The sequence below is a fragment of the Cervus elaphus genome, chromosome 14 (assembly GCF_910594005.1).
Source record: "Cervus elaphus chromosome 14, mCerEla1.1, whole genome shotgun sequence".
NCBI classification, from domain to species: Eukaryota; Metazoa; Chordata; class Mammalia; order Artiodactyla; family Cervidae; genus Cervus; species Cervus elaphus.
Genome location: NC_057828.1, coordinates 45067266 through 45081977, shown reverse-complemented (window position 1 = coordinate 45081977; position 14712 = coordinate 45067266). Strand labels below are relative to the sequence as shown.

General features: G+C 59.7%; 1 protein-coding gene across 5 annotated transcripts in view; it reads right to left on the bottom strand.

The window, feature by feature from the left end:
* Positions 1-427: 427 nt before the first annotated feature.
* Positions 428-14712, bottom strand: part of CASZ1 (castor zinc finger 1) — a 155156-nt gene continuing 140871 nt past the window's right edge. For 4 of the 5 annotated variants that reach the window (XM_043923791.1, XM_043923793.1, XM_043923792.1 and 1 more), the window contains 9 exons: positions 13455-13609; positions 13195-13317; positions 11994-12332; positions 10276-10474; positions 9327-9498; positions 7048-7199; positions 6765-6906; positions 5854-6153; positions 428-4054 (listed from right to left, as the gene is read on the bottom strand). In XM_043923791.1, the coding sequence (XP_043779726.1) occupies positions 2931-4054; positions 5854-6153; positions 6765-6906; positions 7048-7199; positions 9327-9498; positions 10276-10474; positions 11994-12332; positions 13195-13317; positions 13455-13609 (2706 nt within the window). In that variant the 3' untranslated portion in view covers positions 428-2930. The remainder of the gene's footprint in view (positions 4055-5853; positions 6154-6764; positions 6907-7047; positions 7200-9326; positions 9499-10275; positions 10475-11993; positions 12333-13194; positions 13318-13454; positions 13610-14712) is intronic. The other variant, XM_043923795.1, reaches the window with a different exon arrangement.

The following is a 14712-nucleotide window of genomic DNA, read 5'->3' as shown; positions in this document are numbered from 1 at the left end:
GTCCCTGCAGGAAGGAGGAAGGAGCTGAGGGAGGAGGCGGAGGGAGGACCCTGCCAAGCGCCTGCCCAGTAGCCCTGGCTGCTTGGGCAGAGGGCTGGACAGGGTGGGGGCCCGGGAGCCCCTGGCGCCGTGCTGGAGGCCCGAGGTGTCTAGGCCAGGTAGCTTCTGAGCCTCCATGGGGCCTTCAGGCAGGGCCGGGCCCAAGCCCCCCACTGTCTGTTCCCAGCCACCCGGGAGCACTTGGCCCCATCCCAGAGGTGAAACTGGGCTGCCCCCTTCCCTCCCAGAGCTGAAGGGTGACCGACACCCTCCTCCCCTCCCTGCCTTGGCACAGGGTGCCCAGGCCTCCATGGAGGCTGTGCCGCCCTGGACAGCTGGGTCACTGCCAGCCGCTTGGGGCTGATTTCAAAAATAAAAGATAACTTGATAGATTTTTTTTCCAGTTTTTATTGAGTGAAAATGTCAAACCTTGCATCAGTCATGCAAAAAAAAAAAATCAAATAAATAAAACACATATATTAAATTTCTAATAGCACTAAATTCAAGTGGAAAAATATTCAGTTCTTAATAACCAGGTGCCGAGGAGACCAGATTCAAGTAATCAGAGCACACGCTGTTCAGTTCGGTTTTCACGTTCTGCATTTTCGTCTCAAAACCTCTCTATATATCTCTATATATCTATATATGTATATACATATAGATATATACACACACATATGTGCATACATATTATTTTATATTTATATATATACACATACATAGTTATAAAACATTAAAAAGAGCATTGGTGGATCAAGCATTGTTTTCCCCACAGAAAGAAAATAAAACAAAAATTACACATTAAAATTCAAAATGAGCTAGCAATGGCTTATAGTCCTAGTGTGCAATATGAAGGTTACAAAAGGCTAGACTTCGCACTGTCGGCATCTTCTTTTTTTTTTTTTTTTCTTTCTTTTTTTTTTTTTGATTTTGCTACATTGAAAAAAAATTTTTTTTTTTCCTTTACAAAACTCCCTCCACAGACTCCACGGTTCTGTGGTCGGGCACAAAGTCTGGGCGAATGCTCAGCAGCAGCACATGGTGCCCACAGAATTCAGGAGGCTCTGGTAGGGGCTGTTCTAGAAAACCACTTGTTTCCTGTTGAATCAGGTACATCCGTCTCACCACTCCTCCCTCCTGCTCTCTCTCCAGTTCAGATGGTCCTGGCTTTCTGGCTGTGGGCAGCCAAGAGGACAAAAAAAAAAAAAAAAAAAGGGAAGAAAAGAAAAAAAAAAAGGAAACGACTGCCCTGTCCCCCTCCAACAGCCGGGTCAGGCTTCCCCTGGAGACCCAGGGGTAGGAGGCTATGGGTGACAGCCCCTCCCCCAGGCTGGACCTAGAGCTCTCCCTGTGGACATTCACAGGGTCCAACTGAGATGGGGCAGGTGGCCTGACCTGGAGAGAAGGTGAACAGGAGAGGCCTTGGGCAGTGTGCCCTCGGTCCCTGTCACTATCAGAGCCATCGGCTGGGTGTGTGCCGGGCAGGCGGGGGCCGGCTCTGGGGTAGGTGACCTCATCGTTGAAAGGGTCGGTGATGGGGGACAGGGGTGTATTTTGCAAAGGGAACCAAATCTGGGTGGGTTGAACCAGCAAAGAAGTATCCCAAACAAAATAATAAAACAAACTGGAAAAAAAAAAAAAAAGCCCTATAAAGCCACACGCATAACCAATAGAGAAAAACTCAAATGTTAAATTAACTACAAACTTGTATCAACAATAATAGTCCTTTTTTCTTGTCTCTACAAAATTCAAGTTAAAAGTTGGAATCACGCAGCTCCCATCAGTGCTAGTGTAAAGACAGACAGCCTCAACCTGGTTAAGGCCTCTAACTAAACGCTAAACAAAACCCCACGTGAGCAATTGCACTCGGGTCTCCAACCTCAGGGCTGGTCCGGAGGCGGTCTGTGCTCTGGGCGCCCGCCTGCTTTTTTTCTTTTGTTCTGTGTAGAATAATAAACCTTTACAGGAAAAATACTGTACAACTTCCTCGAATTTTTTTCCATGTTGACTATTAAAGCCCCAAACTGTCGCATCCTTCCTGTTTTTACCACCTGGGTGGCGGAGACCCCCTGAGGGCCCAACACCCCAGCACCGGCTGGCAGGCAGCGGGTAGGCCGAGGCGCCCCCTTCCCAGGCCCCAGTCCTCGGGGCGGACACCCGGCCAGGCCCGCCCCCGCACTGGGGGCCGAGTGCTCCAGAGCCGTCAGCTCGGCCAGTTCCAGGAGGTTCCCTCCGCGGTCCCTGTGGGTCACCCGCCCGCTGCCTCCTGCCCCGCCCTCCCCCGGGGCCAGGAGGGAGGGTCTTAGCTGCACGAATGGGAGGCCCTGCAGATGCTACAGGTGCCCGCCCGCCTCCGGGGGTGCGGGGCGGGGGTCACGGTGACCCCCAGCGCCCGTCCCAGCCCTGAGCAATGAGGAATCCCAGCGGCGCGGCGTGGGGTGGGGGTGGGGGGGCGGGATCGGCGCCCGCCTCACCCGCCGGGGCCCCTGTCCCACCCCGGACAAGAGCACCTTCTGTTTCCCTGAAGAAGATCCCCGGACCGCGGTGGAGGCGGGTCCCGCCCGGGCAGCTTCTGTCCTGCCGGCCGCCGAGCTGCCGCGCGGGAGGGCGGGCGCGGGGGCGGCCCCGAAGCACCAGAGGGAGGCCCCCCCCCGCCTCTGTCCTGAGACGGACTCGGGGTCCGGAAGCACCGGCGGGGCGCACGGGCCCACCCGGGCCGGAGCGCCTCCCGACGCCGGGACGCGGCCGACACCTAGCTCTGGACAAGGGAAGCTTTACAGATAAATACCGTTTCTTACAAAATTAATAATAATAATAGCAATAGAATAAAGCGGCAAGATCCCGAGGGTGCCGCGCGCGCCCGGCCCCTCGACGCGCCACCTGCCCGGCGGCTACGGGGAGGCGGCGGCGGGCGCGGGGCCGGGGGGCGCGGGGGCGCCGAGGGCCGCCAGCTCCGGGCTCCGCGCCCCCGGCCCCGCCGCCACGGCCGGCGCCTCGGGCAGCGACTCCTCCGAGTCGGTGCGCAGGTCCTCGTCGTCGTCGTCCTCGTCCTCCTCGTCGTCGTCCTCGTCGTCCTCCTCGTCGTCGTCCTCGTCGTCGTCCGCCTCCTCCTCGTTCAGCTCCAGCTCCTCCTCGTCGTCCTCCTGCGACGACTCGCCGGCCGCTGGGCCGGGCACGGCGGGGCCGACGCGGGGCCCCGGGGCGTCGGGCGGGCCGGGGTCGTCGCTGGGCCCCAGCGCCGGGCCGGGCAGGAAGAGCAGGGCGGCGGCGGCGGCGGCGGGCTCGGCTCCGGGCGGGGGGGCGCCGTCCAGGTCGGCGGCGGCGGCGGGGCCGGGCGCGGGGCCCTCGGGGCCGGGGGAGGCGGCGGGCGGCTCGCCGCGCTCCTGCTTCTCGTGCTTGCGCTTGTGCGAGTCCATCTGCGACATGCCCACGACCGTATGGCGGCAGCCGGGGTAGGTACAGTGGAAGTGCGAGCACTTGAGCTTGTACTTGCAGTCGGGCACGCCGCAGTCGGCGCTCGAGCTGAACTGGCAGAAGCCCGCCGCGCTGATCACGTCCTGCTTGCCGTGGTGCTTGCGGTGCGCCGTGACCTTGGTGCTGTCGGTGCAGCGGAAGCGGCAGCGCAGGCAGTGGAAGTGCGTGCTGCTCCCCGAGAAGGGGCAGTCGGCGAAGTGGCAGCTGAGCGAGGCCTTGAAGCGCTTGAAGTCGTCCAGCACCAGGTTGTCCACGCGGTCGTGGTGCTGCGCGTGCTTGTACATGTGCGTGCGCCCGCAGAACTTGTAGCCGCAGTTCTCGCGCGTGCAATGGTAGTGGGTGACCTTGAGCGAGAACTGGCAGGCCGCGTCCTTGCAGTCCTCGTAGAGGTCGAAGCGCCGGAAGCCCTCGAGCATCATGCCCTCGTCCAGCATCTTCCGAGAGGAAGCAGTCTTGCGCCTCTTGCCGAACGGAGACATGTCCTCAATGATCCAGAAGCGCTTTTTGGCCCCCGAGGCTGTCGGCATGGAGATGGTGTTCCCTGGGGAGGGGGGCTTGGTCAGCGCGGGCATCATGCCCAGGATCACACTCACTCGTGGCCCCTGATCCTGGCCTGCTGGCCAAGGGGCTGCACTCGAGCACAACCCCTCGGTTCCCCGTTGCTCTGCGGGCCTCTTCCGTGACCCGCCCCCCAGGATAGTCGGGGGAGCCCCAGGCTTCCCCCTTAGTCATCCCGGTCTGCAGGCTGACCGCACAGGCGTCCACCCTCGTGGGTGGCAGAGCATGCAGCTCTGGGCGATGTGGTGGCTGCTTCCTGGCCCGTTTGGGTGGGAAGTGAGGACACGTCCTGGCGCTAATTGAAGCTGAAGGGGGAATCTAGGTCGGCAGTGTAATTACCCAAGTTGGACCGGGGCCAGACGCCATCACGCGCCTGCCTCTAATGAGGGACAGGCCGGCTCCTTCTCCCTCCCACTAACCAGTTTCCTGGGCTGCCCGCCTGTCTGCGCCTGGGACCAGCCTGTTTGCCACAGGGATACCGAGTGCCTTGGAACTGTTTGCAGCAGTGACTCCCTGCCCGGTGTGCAACCTTCTCCTTGGTACCAGAAGGTTCTTTAATGTTTTGGGCTGGTAGAGGGCAGCTCTGCTGAGCAGCCAGGACTGGAGCACAGGTTTGGCCGGCCGATGGGCCGCACTTGTGCTCTCCCACCTGGTCCCAACTGCCTCGCTGGGCTCTGGATGCCCCGTTGCTGCCCACGACTGCACTTTTCGGTCATGCATCCGTGACCACTTTCTGCACAGGCAGCTGGGGAAAGGGCGGCTGTCCCGGTCACTCCCTGCTCCACCCCCAGGCCTGGCCCCCCCAACAGCAGGCAGGGTGGGCACCCTCCAGGCTCCCCAATGCGTTGATCTACCCAGCCCTCCCTGAACCTGTCTAGAACACCCACCCCAGGCACCAGGCTTCAGTACCACCCATCTTGGGAACAGACCCAATCCTCCCCCATCCCGGCCCCTCAACAGGTGGAGAGAAACAAGGACTGTGATGGACTGGGGTACCCAGCATGAGGCAAGGGAGGGTCTGGGGCCTGGGGATCCAGGTGGGTGAGGAGTAGCTGCTTTGGATATGAAGTCACTGGTTATGCCAGCGACAGAACAGGGGCTGAACTCCATGAGGGGGAACCCTCTGCCATGCTCTTTGCCAACCCCCTGGGGAAGAACAAATGGAAGGGGCAGAGGCAGAGCTGGGGTGGTGCAGCAAAGGGCAGGGGCGGGCAGGTCCCATGCCTGCCGGGCAGTAGGTACAGGGTGAGGCCAGGAGCCACCTCTGCTATGAAGCACTGCCCGGGGCTCAGGCCTCGTCCTGTGTGGCTCCAGGAATGGGGGTTCAGCCTGGTGTCAGGACCCTCCAAACCTGGGCGGGTCCCAGACATCAGGAGCTTTCCAAGAAAATCTCTGTCCCTCCCTCGTCCTGGGTCCCGGGTGAATGCCCCAGAGCACGGGAGACAGGCTCTGCTTTGCTGCAGGATTGGGGGAAGTGGGGTGGGCATGGCCATCTCGGGGTTCTGACCAGTGGCTGAGATGGGGTGAGCCCCAGGGAGCCCTGGTGGTGATGTTCTGGCCTGCTCGGTGCCGCGCAGGAACCGAGAGAAGGTATCCTCGGGACAGGGGCCAGGCTCTCTGGTCTCGGGAGGGGTCGGGGAGAGGTGGGGCTGGGCTGTGAGGAGAGCAGGGTGGCCCTGTCCTTGGCCTGGCAGGCCACAGACAAGGGCCAGATCCTGGACCATGGCCTTGGGGCTCGGCCAGGGTGATAAGACGGCGGTGGAGACGGTGTGTGTGAGTTACCTGCGGCGTCCTGAACTAGGGGGGCGTCACTTTTTACTGGAGATGGAGTGGCAGTGACGGGCGGGAAGCTGGGCGGGCTGCTGATGGGGTGGGCCAGGCCCCGGGTGGCTCCGAGAGTGGCACTGAGCAGAGAGTATGAGAGACAGGGTGGAGAAAAGAGGCATGGGAGGGAGGGGAGGGGCGCCCGGAGCACGGCCGGAGAGAAGGATGGGGTCAGCGGGGGCTGCGGAGCCCCGCGGGCAGCCTCGTCACCGGCAGCAGCAGGAAGAGGAAGAGGAGGAGGAGGAGGAGCCGGGCAGCCTGGAGAGGGTGGAGAAAAGCAGAAAAAAAAAAAAAAAAAAAAGAAAACCAAAACAAAGAACAAACAAACAAAAGAACCAAAATGAGAAACCCAATGGCAGAAGCAAGTATGATATGAAAATACGTGGACAGATGAGCAGACAGATGCCGCGAAGAAGAGAGGGGAGGGGTGGCAGAGGAAAGAGACTAGGAGGGCATGGCAGTGCGGGGGGGTCATGGCGGGCTGGGGAGGGCCCATGGGCAGGACCCCACTCTGGGGCCCAGGGACTGTGCTGGGGACCACGGCAGAGAGGCCAGAGGAGGGGCCAGGGCTGGGTGGGGCCCACCTGCCCCTCTGGCTGTAGCTCTCAGCTCAAGCCTGGGTCCTCTCCTGGAAACGGAAGCCGAGGACAGAGTGCAGGGGAGGTGGGCAGGGCGGCAGCAGGTGGGGACCCATGTCCCACAGACCAGCTGGCCCAGCCACACACTGGCCTGTCCTCCTTTGAGGCCACTTGGCTATGATGCTCCAGTCCTGAGCCAGACCTGGCACTGCTGGGCCTCAGAAGGAGGGGCCCGTCCCAGGCCGGGCGCCTCCCAGACCCCCCGCAGCCCCGTCCTGGCCGCCTGCTCACCTGCCGCGGTGCTCTCATTGCCCACAGGGGTGCTGGAGCAGCTTCGGTCCATGGTGGAGGACTCGGAGGACATGGCGCCCGGGCTGCAGCCAGTATAATCCATGTACTCGTCCGTCTCGGTGTCCATCAGGCTCGGGGGGCCCTGAAAGGAAGCAGGGGGGACCTGAGCAAGCTGGGCTGGAGGCGGTGCTGCCCACAAGGGGCATGCGGTCACTTCCAGCGGCTGCCAGATTGGGACACAGGTAATGCCCTCTGGCCCCCAGGCGGTGGAGGGGCGGCTTACCTGGGAGGAGGGCACGCGATCGAAGTTCTTTCCCAGCATCCTCCGCATGTGCTTCCGGGCGTGGGAGGTCATCTGGTGCTTGAGGAGGAAGGAGAACTGGCAGCCCTCCCGGATGCAGTGGAAGTGGCTATTCACCTGGTTGTACTTGCAGCCTGTGGACACAGCCCCACTCGGCTGTGAGCTTTCCCTGCGGGCCAGCTGGCGCTCATGGTACCCGCTGCGTGGCAGGCACTGTTCTGGGCATGGGCACACGTGCCAGGAAGATGGCGTCTGGGGAAAGGGCACTTGCCCATGGTGGTGTTCCCCTGAGGAACCTCCCAACCCCCACCCCCAGAAAGTCCTCGGCCACCTGGATGTCCAGAGCCTGGGTCTCCCCTCCAGTCTAGCATGGACTTGTGGGACGATGGCAGGCTGGCCCCCTCCCCTGTCCTGCACATTGAGAGGTCCATGGGCTCCAGGGCAGGGGACCCTCATGACCTGTCCACTTGATCAGCTGCCTCCCAGCATGCCATCTGTCCCCAGCTCTCCTCTGGGGACCCCAGGTGCTGCCCCCCACCCCCCAACCTTGTAGAGACGGCTGCAGGTCGGCTGGCCCTCTGCCCCGCCCCCACCCACCTGGGTTTTGCTCTGGGCTGAGGAGAAACAGAACGGCCAGACTGAAATGGTATCAGCAGAGGGCAGGTGAAGGCCTGCCCGTTGCCATGGCACCTGAGCTGGCCAGGTGTCTTATATCATCCCCCAGCTTTGTTTTGGCCCCAGCTACCACCCAAAACACCCCAACTGAGTCAATAACGGCAACTACAGAATCCCAGACACCTGTAAGCTGAACCCAGGACCCAGTATGGGTCACCGAGTGTTGATATCTGTTGCTGTGATAACCAGCTCTCTCAGGCTCTGAATTATTTTTGAATTAATACCTGAAGGAAAGGTTTGTTTCCTTTCATTTCTGGCAGTTGACTTTGAATCTCTCACCCTTCCCCTACGTAATGGCCAGCTGGCTGCAGGCAGTAGCCCCCATCTGTACCCCCTGGACCCTGCAGCCATGGCCACCTGAGTCACCTGAGCCCAGGTGTCTGCACCCAGCCTGCCTGGCTCCCACCTGCCTTCCAGTGTCTGGTCTCCTCCTGGGCAGATTACTGCCCCATGTTTGCACGTGACACGTGGCTCCATCCTGCAGTAAGAGCGTGGACTCTGCATGGAGCCTGCTCCCCACAGCATCCTGGGGCTGGAGCCAACGAGCTCCTCAGGGAGGCCTTGTTCTGGGGCTAGGGGCAGCTTCCTGGCCAAGAACTCAGCTCTCAGCAGTGAAGTTAACTCTGAAGCACCTGTCCCTGAGTTCTAGGTCACTTCCTTGCCCCTTGGCCGCCTCCTTCCAGGTCACTCCAGGTTACAAACGCCCTGAGCTGAACTGACCAAGTACCTGCTTGTCCCACCAGATCCCCAGCACCAAGCCTGGGGCCAGCCACAGTAGACAAAAAAGATCTCAGCTGCCACTTGTACCCCCCACCCCCTGCACCTCCTGCAACAGCAAAGAGTTTGGCCCATGGCTGCTCTTCAATAAACCTCTGCTGAGGGACTTCCCTGATGGTCCAGTAGTTATGAATCCACCTGCCAATGCAGGGAATGGGTTTCGACCTCTGGTCAGGAGACTAAGATCCCACGTGCCACAGAGCAAATAAGCCTGAGAGCCGCAACTACTGAGCCTGAACACCTACAGCCTGTGTTCTGCAACAAAACAACCGCATTGCCAAGCCCATGTGCCATAATGAGAGAGTAGTCCCTTGCTCGCTGCAACTAAAGAAAGACCTCGCACAGCAAGAAGACCCAGCACAGTCAAATAAAAAATAACCAAAAAAATAAAATGTCTGCTGAGTGAGTGAATGAACGAATGAACATCTCACGGCCCATTATGGATAAAAACTTAATCTTTAAAACCATGGATAGACATCCCAGGGCAGAGAATGTCAGGAATTTTGAAAACTTACCTGCAAGGCCCTATTGAAAAGAAAAAGAAAAGAAACCAAGCCCGGAGACCAGAGATGAGGCTCCAGGCCATTTGCCCCGGGGGTGACTGGAGTGTTCTGGGTCATCCTCACCCCTCTTTCCAGGCTTTTGGGGTTTTGACTGTTTTCCCAGTTTGACAATGCCTGGTCTGTGACATTAAAACAAAAAACCCATGGAGCCTGAGGCAACAAGAAGTGGCACCCGGGCCTCTGGGGCCAGAGCCACAGCCCTGCCCACTGCAGCAGTTCCCTGCCCCCAGCCCTGGCCTGCGGTACCTAGCCTGCCGCACTCCTCACGCTTGGTGAAGTACTTGAACCCATTGGCTGCCCGCCGCTCGGCTTTCTCGTGCTTCTTTATGTGCCACGGCAGCTTGGTGGTGATGTTGGTCACAAAGTAGCAGCCAGTCCGGAGACAGTGGTAGTGCCCACGCATCCGGAACTCGCAGTGCTGCGGGGAGGGACAGGAAAGTCAGGACCAGGCAGACAACGGCCGCAAGCCCCACCTGCCCGAGGCCTCTGGGCTGTGGCTGGCCCTTTGCATTTGTGTGTCCTTCCGCACTCAGAATCAGCAAACACAACTGTGTAAAGATCATTCACGTTTTAAAAAGCAGTAAGTCCTTTCTGTCATTTGACTAAGGCATCCTATCTGGTATCATTTCAATCTCTCTGAACCCACACCCAGAGCAGACATCACTAATCGATCCCAGCACTCTTCTCTGTGTGCCCAGACCTGGGCAGACATCACTCATCTACCTTGGTACACCTCTCGGTCCGGATCTAGGCTCAGACTCCTCCTCAAGGCACTGTCAGGTGGCCCCTACAAATCTTGGGGGTAGGCCTTTATAATGAATCTGATCTGCCCTTCCTGTCTGGAGCACAGACAGTTCAATATCTGTCCAATGCTTTAAAATTCCAGGCCTCTAGAGAAAAGGAGCGTGGCCATTCCAGGATGGGCAGAATGGTGCCAAGTGCCCAGTGGCAGCTCATCATAGAGTCATCACTGAGGGTTAGGATAAAATGACAGACCTCACCAAATGAGCACCAAGCTGAACTGCTGCCCAGGGGTCTCCAGGGACCTGGGGCAGACAGTGTCTTTTCCAAAGTCTGGAGGAAGCCAATTAAAAAGGGTGTGAGAAGCAGAGTCTCTGCCAGGAGGAGCTGCTCCAGGGCCCCGTGCCTCCCTGCTCCCGCCCCAGGCCCCACCCTGCCCGTCTGCCTTGCTGACCTGGTTGGGACAGAGGCACTGCAGGGAGTAGTAAGCAAACTGGTCTCGCACGTTCACCAGGTTGTTGTTGGGGTTGATGTGGTCCAGGCAGTGGGACTCGGCCTTGCCAGAGGTTTTGCAGACGTACTTGCAGTTCCCAAAGAGACAGTGGAAGTGGAACTTGTTGGCATACTTGCAGTCCGTTGTGAGGCAAGGATCGCTGGAATGAAACCATGGCCCAGGTCATTGGCATTCCCAGTACCCTGCCCGCCGATGTCCTGACATTGGCTCACGCTGGGGTTCTGCTCCCCAATCTCCCATGGTGCCCTCAAGAGGAAGGGCCCCAGGACTGCCCTCCGGCTCAACAGGGCCATTTGGCCAGAGGAGACTACAGATCCCAGCATGCAACCTTGCCCTCTTTTTAGAACTCTGCTGGCGCATGAGGGATTGCGGTGTGCAGGCTGCCCAGAGCACTGCATGCTGGGACACGTAGTTTCCACGGCCACACCTCAGGCTTATAGATAAGGATGGCTGCAATCATTTCTTGGATATGAAAATGAGGGATGGTGCTGCCAGCCTGGCGGGACGCCAGCGAAAGCCTGGCTGACGTGGCATGGGCGCTGCCCTGGCTGTGGCTGACTGACAGCATGCAGATGGGTGGGCAGCCCTACCAGGAAGCTTTGCTACCACGGGGCCTCAGCCAGTGGGGACCTGTGCCTGGTGTCGTGTCCTGAGGCTCAGCTGCTGGGGCTTCCAGGGTCAGCTCGGAGCTCGGGGCTGCCACCCACGCAGAGAACACAAGCCAGCTCAGTGGTGGGGCGGGGTGCCAGGGGAGCCCTGCCCTGCCTGTCCTGAGCAGCAGCCCCCCGCCCCAGACCCCAGCTTCAGGCAGTAGTGGAGGGTACTGTGCTCCGGCTTCTACCCTTTTTGGCCTGGCTGACAACACGGCTGCCCCCTACATCCACATTGGACCTGGGTGGAAACTCTGACCAAGGCCAGGATGCTAAGACGGCTGGGGAGGTGGACAGAGGAAGGGAAGGTGGGGAAGGGTCAGAGCGGAGGGCAGGTGCCCTTCCATGCCGTGGGCCCAGCCCCAGGTGCTCAGAGAGGGAGGACAGCTGCCACTCAGGCGGTGTGTGTTCACATCCAATTTATTACTTTTATTGAGAACAGGAAGCCGCACGCATCATGATACAGAGTCACCGTTCTCGCCGCAAGGAGCCACCACCATCCATTGAGGAAGGTCCCTTCCACCCCGAGAGCTCAGGTCACTGTGCAGGAGGGCGGGCACCCAGAGAACGGTCTAGCCCCTTTGCCTCCACCCCCTTGTGACTTGGCTTGCCCTGCAGAGATTCAGTTGCGGGCGGGAGCCACAGAGACCAACAGTGAGGCCCGGAGGGAGACGTAGCTCTCCTTGCCAGGCGAGGCCCACCCCGGCCAGCCCACCCCGGCTGGTCCTCGCAGCGTCGCCACCGGTCTCTCCAGAACCATGGCCACTACCTCCACCATCACCCCCCACCCCCCACCCCGGCTGCTTGCTCTAGGAACAGGCAGTGAGGTCTGAGCAGCAGCAGCAACTTTGGCTAGAAGGATATGGCCCGGGGACCGGGTCCCAGAGAGGCTGGGGACGGCCGGGGCTCCTGCAAGGTGAGGAGCAGCACCTCCTCAGTGGCCCTGGCTAGCACCTACTCCCGAGACACCCAGGGGACACAGGACTCCCGGCTCATCGAGGGACTCACTTCTCCTGGAACTGGAGGAATCCGGGTTTGACCTGGGGCTTGGCGTTCTCTAGAGAAGTCGTTGCCAAGGGCGAAGTGGGCAGGTGAGGCACTGATGCTGGAATCTGAGGCATCTGGGGTATGGTGGAAGCCAGCTGCTTCCAGGCGAGCAGGGTGGGGGTGGAGGGCACGGCGGCCAGGCTGGGAGTGGGCCCCTCGAGAGAGGAAGCCGTGGCCGTGGTGACGGGTGGCGCTGGAGGGGACGCAGGGGCCAAGGAGGGTTTGGTCTCAGCAGCTGAGGCCGGGAAGGCAGCCTCTGGGTTTCCTTTCACTGCTCCTCCCTCCGTCCGGAAGTGGAAGCTGTGAGAGGCAGAAGAGGGGGTCTCAGGTGGGGGTGGAGAGAGCCCTTCCCCGTGCACCTGCGGCCTGCAGGCAATCCCATCTCAAGCCGAGGGGGCCAGTGTCCCCACCTTGTCTTCAGTGCCAGGTGCCGCCAGGAGGGAAGGACTGAGAGCACACAGCTCTGTCCTTTGATCTGCAACTTAGGCTCCTGGCTCTGTCCTAACGACACCTCCTTGTGACATTCTAGATGCGCTGTCCCTAGCTCCTCCCTACTAGGGGCACAGCAGGTCCTGGCTCAGGAAGCCCATCCTTCAAGAACCTGCTCTGAGATTTAAAGATGGGTCTCAGGCCAGGAGCTGGAGCTGCCTAAACACTGAGAAGAGCCTTACCTGGGGCTTAAAGAGCAGTGAAGATCTGTTCTAAATGTTTACAAGTTCTGGGTTCAATTACAGCAGGCGGTTGGGCTTGCTGCTTTTCAGCTCAATGAACTTTACAAATTAATTTCTTTTATTTTTAGGTCAAAAAGAATCTACAAATGCAGTACTGTGGCTTGGAAAGGCCTTCACCTGGCATCCCTGCTGGGGTCAAAGCTGGGTCTGCAGGAGGGCTGAGGGCTACATGGAGGAGGGTCTGGGGGCAGAAGGGGCTCCTGCTCCAGGTGGGGCCTGGGTGGGCTGAGGAGGCCTCGCTGGGGGCTGAGCTAGTGGGAGGATAGGAAAGTCTGCCTTTGGCCTGGCAGCACTGCCTGAGAAGCCAGCTCAGCTTCTGAGGTCTCAGGGGTCCTGCTTGGAAGGCGGTTAGAGGCCTGTGCAGCTCCCAGCCCTGAGCCAGGCTGGGATGAACAGGGCTTGGTTTACGCGGGTCCCCGACCCCCACTCACTTGGCGTGCTTGATGGCCCCGTCCAGGGTGCTGAAAAGCGCGCCGCACTCCTCCACCACGCAGTGGAAGTGGGCCTTGTGGAGGAAGTCACACTGGGTGTTGCAGAAGTCCTTGGTGCCAAACCTGGCAGAGGAGCCGGCTGCTTAGAGGAGACCCCGGGGCTCTGGCCAGGCCAGGGTGGGTGGTGGGGCTGGCCCCTGGTCCCCGGGACCCGTGGACTTGGCCCTCCCCTCCCCCTTGCTCACCCAGAAGCCCCTCACCTGCGAAGGTACACCTTCCAGGGCTCTGACAGCTTCTCCTGAACCATTGCTTTCACAGCCTTGCCCAGGAACGGTGGGGACTCCCCGGCAGGGCCCCCCTCCGTATCCGTCTTGACGTTCAACAGGCTGCCGAGGTTGGGGCTGCCCTGAGACATCTGAGAGGAGGACAGGCCCGAGCTTCAGGCTGGGGACCTCAGGACACTTGGCCCGACTGCCCTGGGACAAGTGGCAGCTCTGGGCCGCTTGGATCTCTCCAAACTGACCAGAGCATCACGGAACTGGCAGCTGGGAGGAGAGGAGGCCCGACCCCACGCAGCTTTGGCTGCACAGGAGCCCACAGTGAATGGATGCTGCCGCAGGCAGCCTGCTGCGCCTCCTCGGCCCCGCAGAGCTGCCAGGGCTCCGCCACACAAACCCCGTGCTGCTAGGAGCCATCACTCAATCTGCAGTCGAGACTCAGGGCACACACTACAGCCCAGCTTTCCCCAGACTTCGCGGCTCCCTGGTTATTTTCCTGCCAGGTTTTCAAAAGAAGTGCAGGAGGAGGAGGGATGGGGGGAACCCCCACGAATTCCTTGAGAACAAGAGAAGGCACACAAAGGAGGAGCCGAGAGGGAGGGAGGGCAGCTCACAGGGTGAGAGCAAGACAGGCGGACTGCCGCTGGGAGCGGAGGGGGGCGGGGAGCCCATGGAAAGGCTTGACCCACACGGGTGGGGTGCAGGGTTCCAACAGGAAGGAACAAGGGGATGCAGGGAGCAGTGACCCCAGGATGGAAAAGGGGGGCAAGAGAGCAACCAGGGGAGGGGAAAAGGTGGAAGTCATGGGCACCCTGGAGCCGAGGCCAGCAGGAGCCCAAGGGCCCAGCGGGACCCCCACCCAGTGAGGTCCAGCCCAGACCTAGCTCTCTCCTCGGCAGTCACTTGCGTACAGTAACCAAATTAATCTTGCCGTAGTCAAATTTATCATGTGAAGGGGGGAAAATATATTTGAGATGATGTATAATTTACAAAGACCCTGCATTATTTAAAATAAATATTCTGGAGCGACCTCTGCAGAAGGCGTCCAAGACCATTACTCAACCCGAAAAGTGGAAATTGATGCTTTGCTCCCACTTTAATCCCCCCCCACCTTTTTAAACAAACAAAAAATATATAAAATAAATAAAATTAATAACTAAGAGCAAAAGAAGTTAGAGGGCTCTGGAAAAGCTTTAGGAACCCTCCATCTGAAGGGAAAAAAAAAAGGGTGTCAGAGGCT